This window comes from Lepidochelys kempii, chromosome 5, assembly GCF_965140285.1.
Source record: "Lepidochelys kempii isolate rLepKem1 chromosome 5, rLepKem1.hap1, whole genome shotgun sequence".
Classification (NCBI taxonomy): domain Eukaryota; kingdom Metazoa; phylum Chordata; order Testudines; family Cheloniidae; genus Lepidochelys; species Lepidochelys kempii.
Window position 1 is genome coordinate 100,973,801 of NC_136384.1, and position 14,736 is coordinate 100,988,536.

At 43.2% G+C, this 14,736-nt stretch overlaps 1 protein-coding gene across 1 annotated transcript in view; it reads left to right on the forward strand.

Annotated features, from left to right (window-relative positions):
- Positions 1-3,022, forward strand: part of DOCK8 (dedicator of cytokinesis 8) — a 132,298-nt gene extending 129,276 nt beyond the window's left edge. The window contains exon 48 of the mRNA XM_073345216.1: positions 337-3,022. Coding sequence (XP_073201317.1) covers positions 337-397 — 61 coding nt within the window. The 3' untranslated portion in view covers positions 398-3,022. The remainder of the gene's footprint in view (positions 1-336) is intronic.
- The last annotated feature ends 11,714 nt before the right edge of the window (positions 3,023-14,736 follow it).

The following is a 14,736-nucleotide window of genomic DNA, read 5'->3' on the forward strand; positions in this document are numbered from 1 at the left end:
GATAGAATTTTTACACGAATATAAGAATCAGTTTAGAGTTAGGTAATTAAATGTCCCGCCAGCTCCTCGTTATTTGAAGCCTGTGATGTTTCCCAAGGTACATGAGAAATATATATATATATTCCAGCACCTGGTGTTTATCAATCATGAAATAAGTGTGATCGTTTCACTTCAGGACTGCATGTTGCAAACCCAGGATCCAGATATATAAACTGTGGGATGCTTTATACTTATTTGCGTCAAGGGAAAAGAGTCAAATATGTCTATCAGGTATTAAAATATCCCATTGTGTGATTGACAATCCCATGTTTTATTTATGAATTTATTTCATTTCAGGGATTCTTTTCGTAACTCTAGTTTTAAGAAATACGAAGCCAATTCTTCACAGAACATCTAAGGACTGTCTGCTTCAGAAAAGAAAGATCCATTTGCTGTGGATCAGCTATGAGAGGATACTCCAATGCTCTGCAACCTGGGAAACTCTTCTCACAATGTAACATGTACATGTTCTCAGCCGTTCGCACTGAGTGTTCAACGAAATGTACAGGACCAAAGAAAAATGGGGATTGGGCGGGAAAGAGGGTGAAAAGGGGGTTGACTTAGGCTGCTTTTGTATTTATTATAAAATATTGTTCAGAGAATTATGAGGGATAGATAATTGAATAATTGACTTTACTGTGCAGGGGCCAATCACTGTTTACAAAGAGACAGAACTTCCTGGGGTTTGACTAAAGTGTCAAGAGAATCAGTCCAGTATGCCTAATGGACACTGGAGAATGTTGCCCATATAGGTTCCTGTTCTGGACAGCACTTAAGCAAGACCCACAGGACTGCCACACAGTCTGAATGTTGAATGCATACTTAAATGCTGTCCTAAACAGGGAAGAATTTAAATGTGTGTAAGTGCTTTACTGAATTGAAGCCCTAGGAAAGAAGTATAATGTTTACAGTAAACTTTGCTCACTTATTGTACTCCGTGTATCACAGCAATCTGTGTACATTTTTAAAATAGAAAGGACTTTTTCTTACAAGTCTTCTCACAGTGAAGCTTGAAAGGCAAGAAACAGCAAGCAGTAATTTCTGCATAACTTGCCTATCCTCAAAGATGGATCTTTTTAGGATTGTTTTTGTTAAATATGTGAGCTACTACTCGGTGAGACTAGGATTTTTTTTAAGCAGTGTCATGTTTAGTAAAATTGACATTAACAGTATAGGGCTAAACTATAAGTGATGCAACTCTTAAGTACACAGTGGTCTTTTAGAGAGCTCTCTGAAAAGAGATGAACTACAGGAGTGCACGGTGAGGATTGCCCACAATGCATTTCATCTTTGTGAGGTTTTAAGACATAATCATAATTAGCACTTAAATATTTATAATAAATAAACTGTGCTTTGCACGTTCAGAGCCCTGTACAAACATTAACTAGTTGATCTTCACAACACCTCTATGAAATAAGCAAGTATTATTATTCCCATTTTACAGATGGGAAAGAGAGAGAGAGCAATATGCAGTGACTTGTCCAATGCACCTAGTGAGACAGTGTCAAAACCAAGATTTGAAGGCAGGAACTTCTGTCTCCCAAAGCCACACACTCAGCCATGCTGACCACGTGGACTCCCTTAATTCTTATTCTTTTAAATTAAGTTCTATGGAACCAGTAGTGGTGCTCTTTAAAGCATCAGGATTTAATGGTATCATTCAGTTTTACATCATCTTGGTAATTTTTTAGTAAAAGATTCACATGGTTGTGTGAAATAGAAAAAATACTTTAAATAAAAGGCTGTCTGCTCGGTGAATAAAATACGAATTTTTTAAAAAAATAAACCAAGGTTTCTCCCTCATACTTTGTTTTCAGAGTCAGAGCCAGTCAAAGCATTTCAGAAGGGACAGTGGAATTTCTTTAAAACTTATGGAGCAGGATTCTCATTTACACAAGGACCCTGCACACTGCTTTGCAGTGTAAGCATAAATTATAGTTTGGCTGCTGGTTCCTTTGTTTTTAATGTCATAAAAGAACTGAAAGCATTTGGACCCTTCATGGGCATCTCCAATCTTGCCATTCTGAAAATGTGTACGTTCCCCCAGCATTTACATCAACAGCAGAGCACAGATATGTGGAAAAGTTCAAAGGAGTGTTTCTGAAGTTATTTGTGGCAAATCCTGAGATTCACACCAGGATAGGAAGAGGAATGGGTTAAATAAACACTGGCATTTGTACTGATGTATAAAAACAAACTATTGTGCTGTAAGACTATTTCGCCTCCCTCCCGCCCCCGCCACGCCCAGAAAATTCAATATTTCCAGAGTAGGTGCGCTGTGCATCTTGAAGCCAAAGCATCTGAAGTACGTAAGTAAACAGTCTATTAAATTAAAAGCCAACAGATGCCTCCTGAGAGTGGCTTTCCTTTAATTAAATTGCTTTGAAACATTTACAGACTAAACAGAAGGTTAATTTCCCACAGCATGCTAACTATGGATTCTTTGCATGCCACAACATTGTGCTTTTATTATTGTTTTTAACACCCTTTTCTGAAAGATGATCAAAGTATCTTCAAGCTCACAATCCACTGACTCCACGCCCCTTCCTCCCCCTCATCCAGCTTCACTGATCTCAAGATGTTTATCATTTACAGCTAGCTAACGAAAACCTCAGGTAATCAAAAATGGGAAACCTACAAATATGCTGCATACTGATTGAATTGTGTGCACTGTGTTTTGAGTGTCTAAGTGTTTCATATTGTGTGGTCCTGTACAATGGGTCTATTAGTCGAAGAAATACTTTGGAAAAATCTACAATAGTTAATCAGGGCTAGATTTTGAACCCCTTCCTCACATTGGTGAGCTGTTAATTCCATGCATAATCTCATTGCTCACCAGTGTCAGTAAGGGTTTCCAATTTGCATGTCATCCCTTGCAAAAATGAAACACGGTGTGCATATTTAAGAGCTGAACTGTGTAAATTGTAAAAGTACTGAGTTCTGATATTCCATTTTGCAATAAAGTGTAAGTTTCAGTAAAAACGGAGAGACGCAGTTGTGTTAGAGTGCCTTGTATCTTATCAGTGTCCCCTTGAAACAAAGCTTGACTAGTAACTAACTTTTCATTCTCTTTATGGAAAAAAACCCAAACATTTAGGGTAAAATCCTGACCCCAGTGAAGTCAAAGGGGAGTTCTGCCATTGACTTCATTGGGGCCAGGGATTTGCTCTTGGGGGGTACAGGTACGCTATAGAATCACAGATTCCATTACGTGGTTTTCATGGCTGTTATACACCTGCTGCTTAGAAGAGTGACTTGCTTCAGGCTTCCTTACTGGCTTCCTTTTTAAAACTATGCTTTAGTGCCCATGAAAGGAGCCGGACTGAAAGCCCTTGAAACTGCAGTTCCTGCTCCACTGAACATACTGCGGGGGGAAGCAGCAGACCCAGCTTCTGCATTTTGGCCCATCAATGCTGCTCAACATTGCTCTGGGAATTGTCTCAAGGGTGGGGAGTGGAGAGAATGTAGCCCAGTCTCCATGTTCATTCAGTTCTTGACTAATCTGGTGGAAGAGCCAATCAGGGGCGAATGGAGTTATAGTTCTATGATGTGGAAACCTTTTCAGAAGGAACTTAGCAGAGACCAAACTCATTTCACATAAGCTTTGCAACAACCCTCAGATACTAATGACTTTCAGATGCATTCACTATTGAATTAGTGATTTGAATAAGTGATCTTGATGTGAAAGATACCACATCCCACCCCACAAAAAAACCATGCAGACCTTCTCCATTGCTTATTTTAATGCAAACCCACCTATATTTAAAAACATGTTAAAAGAACCACAAAATGTAATCCGTAAAAATGAAGTATTTTCTGCCACTGTGCATTGTGCCTGTGACAAGTTACCACATTTAGCACGTTTGCACATTAGCAGATAACAGCAATTGTGGCCTTCCCTAATAAACGGAATAGACAAAGTGAATATTTTTATATGCATTTTTGTTGTAGCCATGTCAGTCCCAGGAGATGAGAGACACAAGGTGGGTGAGGTAATATCTTCTATTGGACCAATATCTGCCATCCTTTCAAAAAGGAAAGTGCTTCCACAAGAATTCCTTGATCCTCTCTGGAAGTCTCTAGGAAAACACGGAAGGTAAAACTCAATATTTCCAAGGTTCAAAAATACCAGAAAACCATTTAAAAACAGTATTTCCAGTCTTCTTTATCTATCATGAAGAAGGGAAAAAAGGACACTTTTGTCGCTCTCCTTTGCCAGTCACCTTTAAAAGAACTGAACAACTTGTTTTCAGGTATCAAGAAAATCTGGAAGTGTTCTCCAGGGGTGTACTGTGTCTTGGTTTAAACACTCAATCTGCCCCTTAAAAAGAAAAGGAATACTTGTGGCACCTTAGAGACTAACCAATTTATTTGAGCATGAGCTTTCGTGAGCTACAGCTCACTTCATCGGATGCATAAAGCTGTAGCTCACGAAAGCTCATGCTCAAATAAATTGGTTAGTCTCTAAGGTGCCACAAGTACTCCTTTTCTTTTTGCGAATACAGACTAACACGGCTGTTACTCTGAAATCTGCCCCTTGAAACTAAGCCCCTGGGGTGGCATTTTCCCCCGCTGATAGTACCAAAAAAATGAAGGAGCTGGCAGCAAGAATAGCTTTACAATAACTAAGCTGATGTTGCTTGCTTCAAAAGTTGAAGATATCTCAGCAGTCCGGATCTATGCCATCTTTGCTCTAGTGTCATATTTCTGGCTTTAATGGTTGGAGAATAATATTAAACCAACCGGGTCTAAAAGATTTCCAAGAGACCTGCTTATGTAATGGTCTCAAACAATTGACTAAGTACGAACAAAGTTCTCGTAATCCACAGCAGTCTGGGGAGAATAAAACCAGCCCTCAATACTATTTAAAACTGAATGTTCTGCTGGGATTGTAAAGAAATCAAGTTGCCCCTATGGTCTGCAGCATTTTTTGACAAAAGCTGCTGCTGAGTAGAAGAAAGCCATCCATAACGAAATAAATAAATGAGTGATCAGAAGGCGAAAGTTAAAAACAAAGACTGCAGCACAATGACATCTGCGTTAAGGCCAGATTTATGTGCTGAATACACCCCACTTACTAGGCTGCATGTGGCATTCCATACCAAAATAAGGGTTAATTTACCTTAAGAGAGACTGGAAAGAAAAAAATTGCCCTTTATGATGTGTGAAGAAAGCCTCTCATTAAAACAAATTGGAAATAGCAGGTCCTGACTTCCCTGTTTTGCTGGACGATTCCTTAAAAGACTGGAGAACTGACACATAAAAGCAACAGCAAAATAGGCTGATGTCCTGAGTGTAGATTTGCTATCACTCCATTGCCGGAGGAGGGGACATTGAGTCGATGAGCCTGAATCTCTAGTTTGTTACCCCCAGTGTATGAATGGCTCTGTGCTACCCAGAAACATGAAATGTCTTTGCATCACTCCCTTTTGAAGCCATTGAGGTAGGGAATTTACTGGGGATGTGGCCTGGTGGAGACAGCATGCCCAGAGCACTAATGTGCTCTGGTTATTTTGTGCTACTGGAACGGCCTGTTGGGGCATCTCTAATGTACGCTAGATGCCAGACAAACACCCCAATGGGTCCAAAATGAGAAGTGTGAAGTTGACTTAAGCCACCATTGCATCCTTTTCCCTTTGTTTTTAAGCTGAGTGGAGTGGAGCTCGTGTGGAATGGGAGACCTGGAACCCATAACTGATACTTTGTCTCAGTCTCTCTCCCTCACTCCACTGCTGCGCCTCTCTCAGTTGAGGGCTGGGAGCAGCGCAGAGTTTCAGCTTATTCTGTTTTCATCCTCCCATACAAGTTCTCATGCTGCCCAAGGATTCCTCTACCAAAAAACATGATATTCCTGCTGTTTCCACTTTTAGTTTACTTTCAAACTTCTCTTCTCCTGGCAGGTGCTGCTGTGCTGGTGACGTTCCAGATTGCAGCCATCTGTGGTGGCCTGGGTACCAGAACTCTAATCACAGCCCATGATGTCACAGATGGATTCATTGTGCCATGTTGTCACTAACCCAAGTGCTAGGAGTATTTCAGGGAGGGAGGAAATTGTTTTTGAAAGGTATGCTAATCCTTATTTAATTGCTGACTGGCCCCTCAACCAGATGAATAGGACTAATTATCACACCCTATTACTGTGGTTATAAAGTTGATCTTAGCTCAGTTCTCAATGTAACTTTGCAGTTCACCATTCAGTCCAGCCTGTCTCTGTCTGGGGTTAGAGAGCTCTACATTCCCCTTACCAACATCATGTTCCCCACTTGCATTCACCTGCTACGCAATTTACACCCTGCTACTGTACACTGCTGTACTGACATTACCCTCAGACCAGGGCACAGTAGTCACTTACCCTCTGTGAATCTACAGTGAAGTGGAAGTAGAAAGGCTGAGGGAAAGACTCCTCAAGCAATGATAAACATGGGAGAGACGGCTTCCCATTGATGATCCTTTGGCACAGAGTGTTTAGCAGCACTGCAAGCCAGTGAACTCAATGCCTTGGAGGGTGTAGGTAGGGTGTCCTGCCTCACATGGCTTAGTAGTGATCCAGGTGGGCTCTGCTTAGCGTCCTTTGGTTTGCTGGAAGGCAGGCCATTGTAAGGGCTTTGGGGAGGGAATGTAGACTGAGGAGGAAACAAAGACATTTTCAAACCCTCTGTGGGACACAGTAGCACTCTGGGGAGTATCTACAATTAGGAAAACATCTCTTCCCAGCGGCATCATTGAAATAATGAAGAAGAATATTGAAATTCACTCATATGAGTCCCAAAGAAACCAGAGAGGACTGTACAATAGCACATAGAGGAGAAACAATAAATAATGTGCACACTTTAGTGATTTACTGGAATGGCAATAGAGAATCTGCAGATACTCAGTACCACCGTATCTGGGCTCGATTCATTCCCATGGCATAAGAGGTGCAAGGGGCATCTCCCTAGGCCAGACTGGCACTGATGGAAAGATTCACTCCTACTGCCTGCTCTCCTTCTTTCAGCTAGTGTGAGGCATCCTTAAGTTCCGCTGGGAGACCCAAAGGATTGCTCCCTGCAGAAACGGCTGAGGGAACATGGCAAATTGGACCTTTCCCACTTGCCTGGGCCGTACCATCTGCCCAGGCATTCCACCTGCCTTCATTTGGGTGGGGCTGGTGCCTGGCAGATTTCCAGCAGGAGAGAGGACATTGTGGCAATTTTCTACCAGTGTAATCATCTCCCATGCAGACTTCCTGCTGCTGGGGGATTCCACCAGGGTTTATGTCAGCTCTTAAAAACAGAAGACTTGCCAGACTCGTTCATTCCCATGATCCATCTAGTGCAGTTCCTGTCTCTGAGGGTGACCAGCACCAGAAGCTTCACAGGAAAGCGCAGGAACCCCACACAAGGCAAATGTGGCCTAAGCTGCCCCTTCTCACCCTCATCCATACAATGCTGCTGTAGATCTCACAGTGATCTGTGGGGCACAAGCTTCTCATACTTCAGAGCTAATCTAGTGGCAGCTTCTTTCAGGGCAGGTTCCCACAGATCTACGGAAAAAAGGAAATGAGGAATCTATTCTTTTCTTGGTTGGTTTTTTTGGTTTGGACTTTGGTCAGAGGTTAGAACTGAATCTTCATGATTGAATCCTAATTACCCAATATAGGGTTCCTTATTTATTGAGCCCGTAGTGGAAATCAATCAGTAGGAAAGAAAAATGAACAGCTGGCCTAGCCCAATGCACCACCCTTTTAATTAGTTTTTTCTTCAAGAAAGGCCTTCTCATCTACTGATATGTAATGAAAGAAATGTTCTGATGTAGTGTTATCAGAGTCCACTTGTGGATCTAAAGCTGGGATAAAGTTTGGGAAATCCTGTTCTAGAAAGATGAACAACAGCTTGATGAGCATGATGAATTAATTGGCCTTAGTGAAGGCAATTTATCAGTTATACAAACTCAACATGTCTATGCACAAAGATCCCTGCCAGCTTGGGGTCTGGGTGAAAATGTGCATTTTAATCTGAGAATTCCAAAATACCGATATTTGCTAAAGAGCAAGAATGGTAGGAATGGTAGGAAAAAGACCAAGGTGATGGTGGACTTTTTCACAGCTTGATAGCGAAAAGAAACAGTGAATATGAAAACAGGAGTAAAATACTGGGGGGAAAAAAACCCCACAAATCCTGTGAAGATTCTAACCATTGTTACAGAGTTAATTCCTGGGATAAGAACTTATTGTACATTCAGAGCAAATGTGAGGAGGGCTTTAAACTAGGGTCACCGGGGGGAAGGAGACCAAAGCCCTGAGGTAAGTGGGGAAGTAGGATACCAGGAGGAAGCATGAGCAGGAGAGCGCAAGAGGTTAGGACTCCTGCCTCATACTGAGAAAGCAGGAGGATCAGCGAGCTATCTTAAGTGCCTATACACAAATGCAAGCAAGGAAACAAGCAGGGAGAACTGGAAGTCCTGGCACAGTCAAGGAATTACGATGTCATTGGAATAACAGAGACTTGGTGGGATAACTCACATGACTGGAGTACTGTCATGGATGGATATAAACTGTTCAGGAAGGACAGGCAGGGCAGAAAAGATGGGGGAGTTGCACTGTATGTAAGAGAGCAGTAGGATTGCTCAGAGCTCCAGTATGAAACTGCAGAAAAACCTGAAAGTCTCTGGATTAAGTTTAGAAGTGTGAGCAACAAGGGTGATGTTGTGGTGGGAGTCTGCTATAGACCACCAGACCAGGGGATGAGGTGGATGAGGCTTTCTTCTGGTAACTAACGGAAGTTACTAGATTGCAGGCCCTGGTTCTTCTGGGAGACTTCAATCACCCTGATATCTGCTGGGAGAGCACTACAGTGGTGCATAGACAATCCAGGAAGTTTTTGGAAAGTGTAGGGGACAATTTTCTGGTGCAAGTGCTGGAGGAACCAACTAGGAGCAGAGCTCTTCTTGACCTGCTGCTCACAAACTGGGAAGAATTAGTAGGGGAAGCAAAAGTGGATAGGAACCTGGGAGGCAGCAACCATGAGATGGTCGAGTTCAGGATCCTGACACAAGGAAGAAAGGAGAGCAGCAGAATACGGACCCTGGACTTCAGAAAAGCAGACTGACTAGCTCAGGGAACTGATGGGCAGGATCCCCTGGGAGAATAATATGAAGGGGAAAGAAGTCCAGGAGGGCTGGCTGTATTTTAAAGAATCCTTATTGAGGTTACAGGAACAAACCATCCCGATGTGTAGAAAGAATAGTAAATATGGCAGACGACCAGCTTGGCTTAACAGTGACATCCTCGCTGATCTTAAACACAAAAAAGAAGCTTACAAGAAGTGGAAGATTGGATAAATGACCAGGGAGGAGTATAAAAATATTGCTCAGGCATGCAGGAGTGAAATCAGGAAGGCCAAATCACACTTGGAGTTGCAGCTAGCAAGGGAAGTTAAGAGTAACAAGAAGGGTTTCTTCAGGTATGTTAGCAACAAGAAGAAGATCAAGGAAAGTGTGGGCCCCTTACTGAATAAGGGAGGAAACAGTGACAGAGAATGTGGAAAAAGCTAATGTACTGAATGCTTTTTTTGCCTCTGTCTTCAAGAACAAGGTCAGCTCCCAGACTACTTCACTGGGCAGCACAGCATGGGGAGGAGGTGACCAGCCCTCTGTGGAGAAAGAAGTGGTTAGGGACTATTTAGAAAAGCTGGACGAGCACAAGATGCGCTGCATCCCTTGGGGGGAAGGGATTTGAACATTGGCCTGCGAAACCCAGGGGTTTGAACATTGGTCTGCGAAACCCAGGATTGTGAATTCAATCCTTGAGGGGGCCATTTAGGATTCTGGGGCAAAAATTGGGGATTGGTCCTGCTTTCAGCAGGGGCTTGGACTAGATGACCTCCTGTGGTCCCTTCCAACCCTGATATTCTATGATTCTAAAGGAGCTGGCCGATACGATTGTTGAGCCATTGGCCATTATCTTTGAAAACTCATGGCGATCGGGAGAGGTCTGAGATGACTGGAAAAAGGCTAATGTAGTGCCCATCTTTAAAAAAAGGAAGGAGGAGGATCCGGGGAACCACAGGCCAGTCAGCCTCACCTCAGTCCTGGAAAAACCATGGAGCAGGTCCTCAAGGAATCAATTCTGAACCACTTAGAGGAGAGGAAAGTGATCAGGAACAGTCAGCATGGATTCACCAAGGGCAAGTCATGCCTGACTAACCTAATTGCCTTCTATGTTGAGATAACTGGCTCTGTGGATTAGGGGAAAGCAGTGGATGTGTTATTCCTTGACTTTAGCAAAGCTTTTGATACGGTCTCCCACAGTATTCTTGCCAGCAAATTAAAGAAGTATGGGCTGGATGAATGGACCATAAGGTAGATAGAAAGCTGGCTAGATCATCGGGCTCAGCGGGTAGTGACCAATGGCTCTATGTCTAGTTGGCAGCCGGTATCAAGCGGAGTGCTCCAAAGGTCGGTCCTGGGGCCGGTTTTGTTCAATATCTTCATTAATGATCTGGAGGATGGCGTGGATTGCACCCTCAGCAAGTTTGCAGACACCACAAAACAGGGAGGAGTGGTAGGGATAGAATACAGAGGGACCTAGACAAATTAGAAGATTGGGCCAAAAGAAATCTGATGAGGTTCAACAAGGACAAGTGCAGAGTCCTGCACTTAGGACGGAAGAATGCCAAGCACTGCTACAGACTAGGGACCGAGTGGCTAAGCAGCAGTTCTGCAGAAAAGGACCTAGGGGGTACAGTGGACGAGAAGCTGGATATGAGTCAACAGTGTGCCCTTGTTGCCAAGAAGGCTAACAGCATTTTGGGTTGTATAAGTAGGGGCATTGCCAGCAGATCGAGGGACGTGATCATTCTCCTCTATTCGGCATTGGTGAGGCCTCATCTGGAGTAGTGTGTCCACTTTTGGGCCCCACACTACAAGAAGGGTGTGGAAAAATTGGAGAGTTCAGCGGAGGGCAACAAAAATGATTAGGGGGCTGGAGCACATGACTTATGAGGAGAGGCTGAGGAAACTGGGATTATTTAGTCTGCAGAAGAGGAGAATGAGGGGGGATTTGATAGCTGCTTTCAACTACCTGAAAAGGGGTTCCAAAGAGGATGGATCTAGACTGTTCTCAGTGGTAGCAGATGACAGAACAAGGAGTAATGGTCTCAAGTTGCAGTGGGGGAGGTTTAGGTTATATTAGGAAAACCTTTTTCACTAGGAGGGTGGTGAAACACTGGAATGGGTTACCTAAGGAGGTGGTGGAATCTCCTTCCTTAGAGATTTTTAAGGTCAGGCTTGACAAAGTCCTGGCTGGGATGATTTAGTTGGGGATTGGTCCTGCTTTGAGCAGGGGGTTGGACTAGATGACCTCCTGAGGTCCCTTCCAACCCTGATATTCTATGATTCTATGAAATGCAGAGTTCTTCTTAAAATGTTCCAAAACAATTTAAAGGGAAAGAATACATGGCCATCTTAATTTCCAGAGTCCAGTGAATATACACATAATTTTAGAAATAACTGCATCCCTACTAAATCAAACCCTCTGCAAATCACAGTCTGGATTTTGATAGGATTCCTTAAAATCACATTGTCCTGTGCACACTAAAACACAAAATGTTAGAATGCAGATGCTCCTATTGTCAGACAACTGAGAAGAGATGCCAAGCAAAAGTGGAACTTGACGTAGGGACTGAACCTTTCCATACAGCTAAATGCACACTGATTGTAAAGTTTAGTGTTTGATGGGTTTTTCACCCTTCTAGGGGCTTGGAGCCCTGGGGAGTGAAATTTTCTCTTCAATGTTTCAATAGTGAGTTCTAGATTAAATCTAGATCATAAGAATCTGGAGGACTTTCCTCCAGAACCTTATAGTAGTTAAACTTTATTTTGCAGGGCAGGGGGAGGGGAGCTAAAATATTGATAGTACTCTTTTAAAGATAGGAAGACAGACAGGAATTACATTCCACCTAGTAAATAATTTCTGGAGTTGCATTCCTGTGCACTCATGCAAAAATCAAGTACAATGTAGAGTCACGAATGTGCATAAGCCTAATGGTGAGATCTGAGATAGGATCTGGCAAACTGCACAATTTACCCTCAAGCACTGAAAACCCAGATACTAGAAAGCCAGCCATATACTAAATTTCACGTCCTTTTGGATTGAATGACAGGCACACACATGCAGCTCTTTAAAGCTAGCCACAGATATAAACATTGAAACAGCGTTCAGGGAATGCATTGGCTTCTTTTGTGCTTGTGAAATCCCTCCTATTAAATTTACATGCAGAAACATAAACCTTGCAGTGTACTTTACCAGTGGAGTGCGGTACTGGGGCTGGAATATAAAAGGAGATTAAGTATACTTTCAGAAATAACTGTATCCTTAAAAAGCAAGCAATAGGAAAATGACCAAAGCTGGGCTTAGAGGCTCTTAGCTTTGGAACTATCCTATTGTTAAGGTTCTCCACCACTGCCCTACACATTGTGCAGTCTTTTACACCTGTGCAAAGTGAATGTAAAATAAGACACCTCATTTGTATTATATTAATACTTACGCAAGCCTGCTAGGTGAATGCGAAGATATTTATTATCAGCCAACGATACTGAGGGACCCGTTCCCACTTACCCCTTCCCGGTGCTTGTGGCACAGGCTAAGGAGGCTTCAAGCAATCTTTTTATTCCCTGAGCCAGGCTCTCAGCACCAGCTACAGCGGGTTAGCACTGCAAAGCAACCACAAAGCTGCCATAAGGAGCATCTGAGGAGTCTCCTGCCCAAAGCCATCTGCTGGTAGTCTAGTCCTGTCCAACCCAGCCCTCACATAGGGGGAGTGCTATGGCAGGAGAGGGTGGGGTGGAGTGGACTGCAATCTGCTTCACCTGATCCCTGGCAGCTGCAGTGATCTCTGCGGCACTGTTACAGCTGGTGGACTTAAAGTAAGCCAGGACTGGGGGAGAAAAAGGATGATTTAGACTCCCCTTTACTCTCCTCAACTGTCCTGGGGATCTGCCCAGGCCAACTGTTACTTTGGAGGCCGGAGAGGCATCCCCTCGGTGTAAGTTAGAGAAGTCTTAAGGCTGCTGTAAATTGTTTATTGTTTCTCAGTCCCTTAGGGTTTTGGAAAGCAAAGAATAGCCATAGCACAGTGTGCTCTAGCTCTACCCCTGCCCTGACTGTGCCCCACCCCACGCTTCTACTCTTTGCCCTTAGGCCATTCTGAACACTGCCCCCTGGTATTGGCTGGGAGCAGGGCCCTTCTACCACCTCTATGCTAGCCAAGGAGGTCCTTTGCACACGGGCCATTTCTACTCCTTTGTGTTGCCATAGTGGCATAAAAGGGCCCGAGGGTGACTAAGACTCAGGCCCTCACACTTTAAGCATCACTTAACAATGCCTTCATGTAAACTGTATGGACTATTCAGCAAGAAATTGCATTCAAATCAAGTTAACATTAGAACATAAAGCAACAGAGGCCTGGAAAGTGCTAAAGACAAAAGAGCACTTTTGAAATTAAAGGAAATTAACTCCTGCAGTCCCATTTTTTATAGCTAATCTCATCTGTCTCTGTCACTTTCTTCAGTAAAACAACACACCAAAAGGTAAATAAAAATAAGTCTTTCATAGCGATCATAAAACACACGGTTTATCTAACATCCTCTCTAGTTTCTAAGATAAACATTGTGTGTGTTTAGCCTTTTATGTGTATTGTTTGTAACTTATACTTTAAAACTAACACAAAACTTTGCCAAACCATACATAATATTTACATGGATCTGATCCAGTTTATGGGGAACTATATAGTCTCTATTTTCAGCATTAGATTCACTTACTTCTGCAACTGCATAGAATATCAATTACTGTTATTGATTATCTGGTCTACCCAGCTGTCTAGTGTCTACCCATATTAGACATAGGGCATGCGTGTGTGCCATCTAACTATTTGAACCCTGAATGGGTCATTAAAAAGGACTGGCTGACCTTCTATCAATGGCAAATTGGAGAAGACCCAATGGAAAATCCAGTCACCAGGATATTGACACCTACCAGCCAATGACCCAGAGGGAGATGGATTTCCCCACCTCTCCTCAGGGAAAGACCCCATCTTGAGAACAAAGGACTGGAAGGGGTGAGGTGGGGCCAGGTAAGTGTTAGCTTCTGGAGGAAGCTGGGAGTGCTCTCAACTGAGAACTAAGGTAGAGAGATTAAGGTCTGGTCTACTCTAGAAAATTGTCATCTTAATTACATTGCCCAGTGGTGGGCAAAATCCACAACCCTGAGTGGCGTCGTTAAGAAGACCTAACCCCCTATGTAGACAATGCTAGGCTGATGGAAGAACTCTTCCAACGACCTAGTTACCGCCTCTCAGGGAGGTGAATTACTTATGCTGATGGGAGACCCCCTCCGGTTGCCACAGGTAGTGTCTATGCTGAAGAACTACTGTACTGCTGTAGCATTTTAAGTGTAGACATACCTGAGAGACACACACAGAGCCTGCAGATGAGGTTCACTACAGCTTGGCTGGGGCTCTGGGCTGACTAGAATGGGCTACATTTTAACCTTCATTTCTCTATGCTAACCTAAGGCTTCCAAAGTTGTGCTCCAGCTGATTAATAACCCGCTGGTTTTGAAAACGTTGAGTGTCACTGTAAATGCTTGGTGTGGTGCTCTAATCCCTGGAAAGTGTACGAGCCTTTACCAGGAATCTGGTTCAGTTGGATTTGCTGAACAGA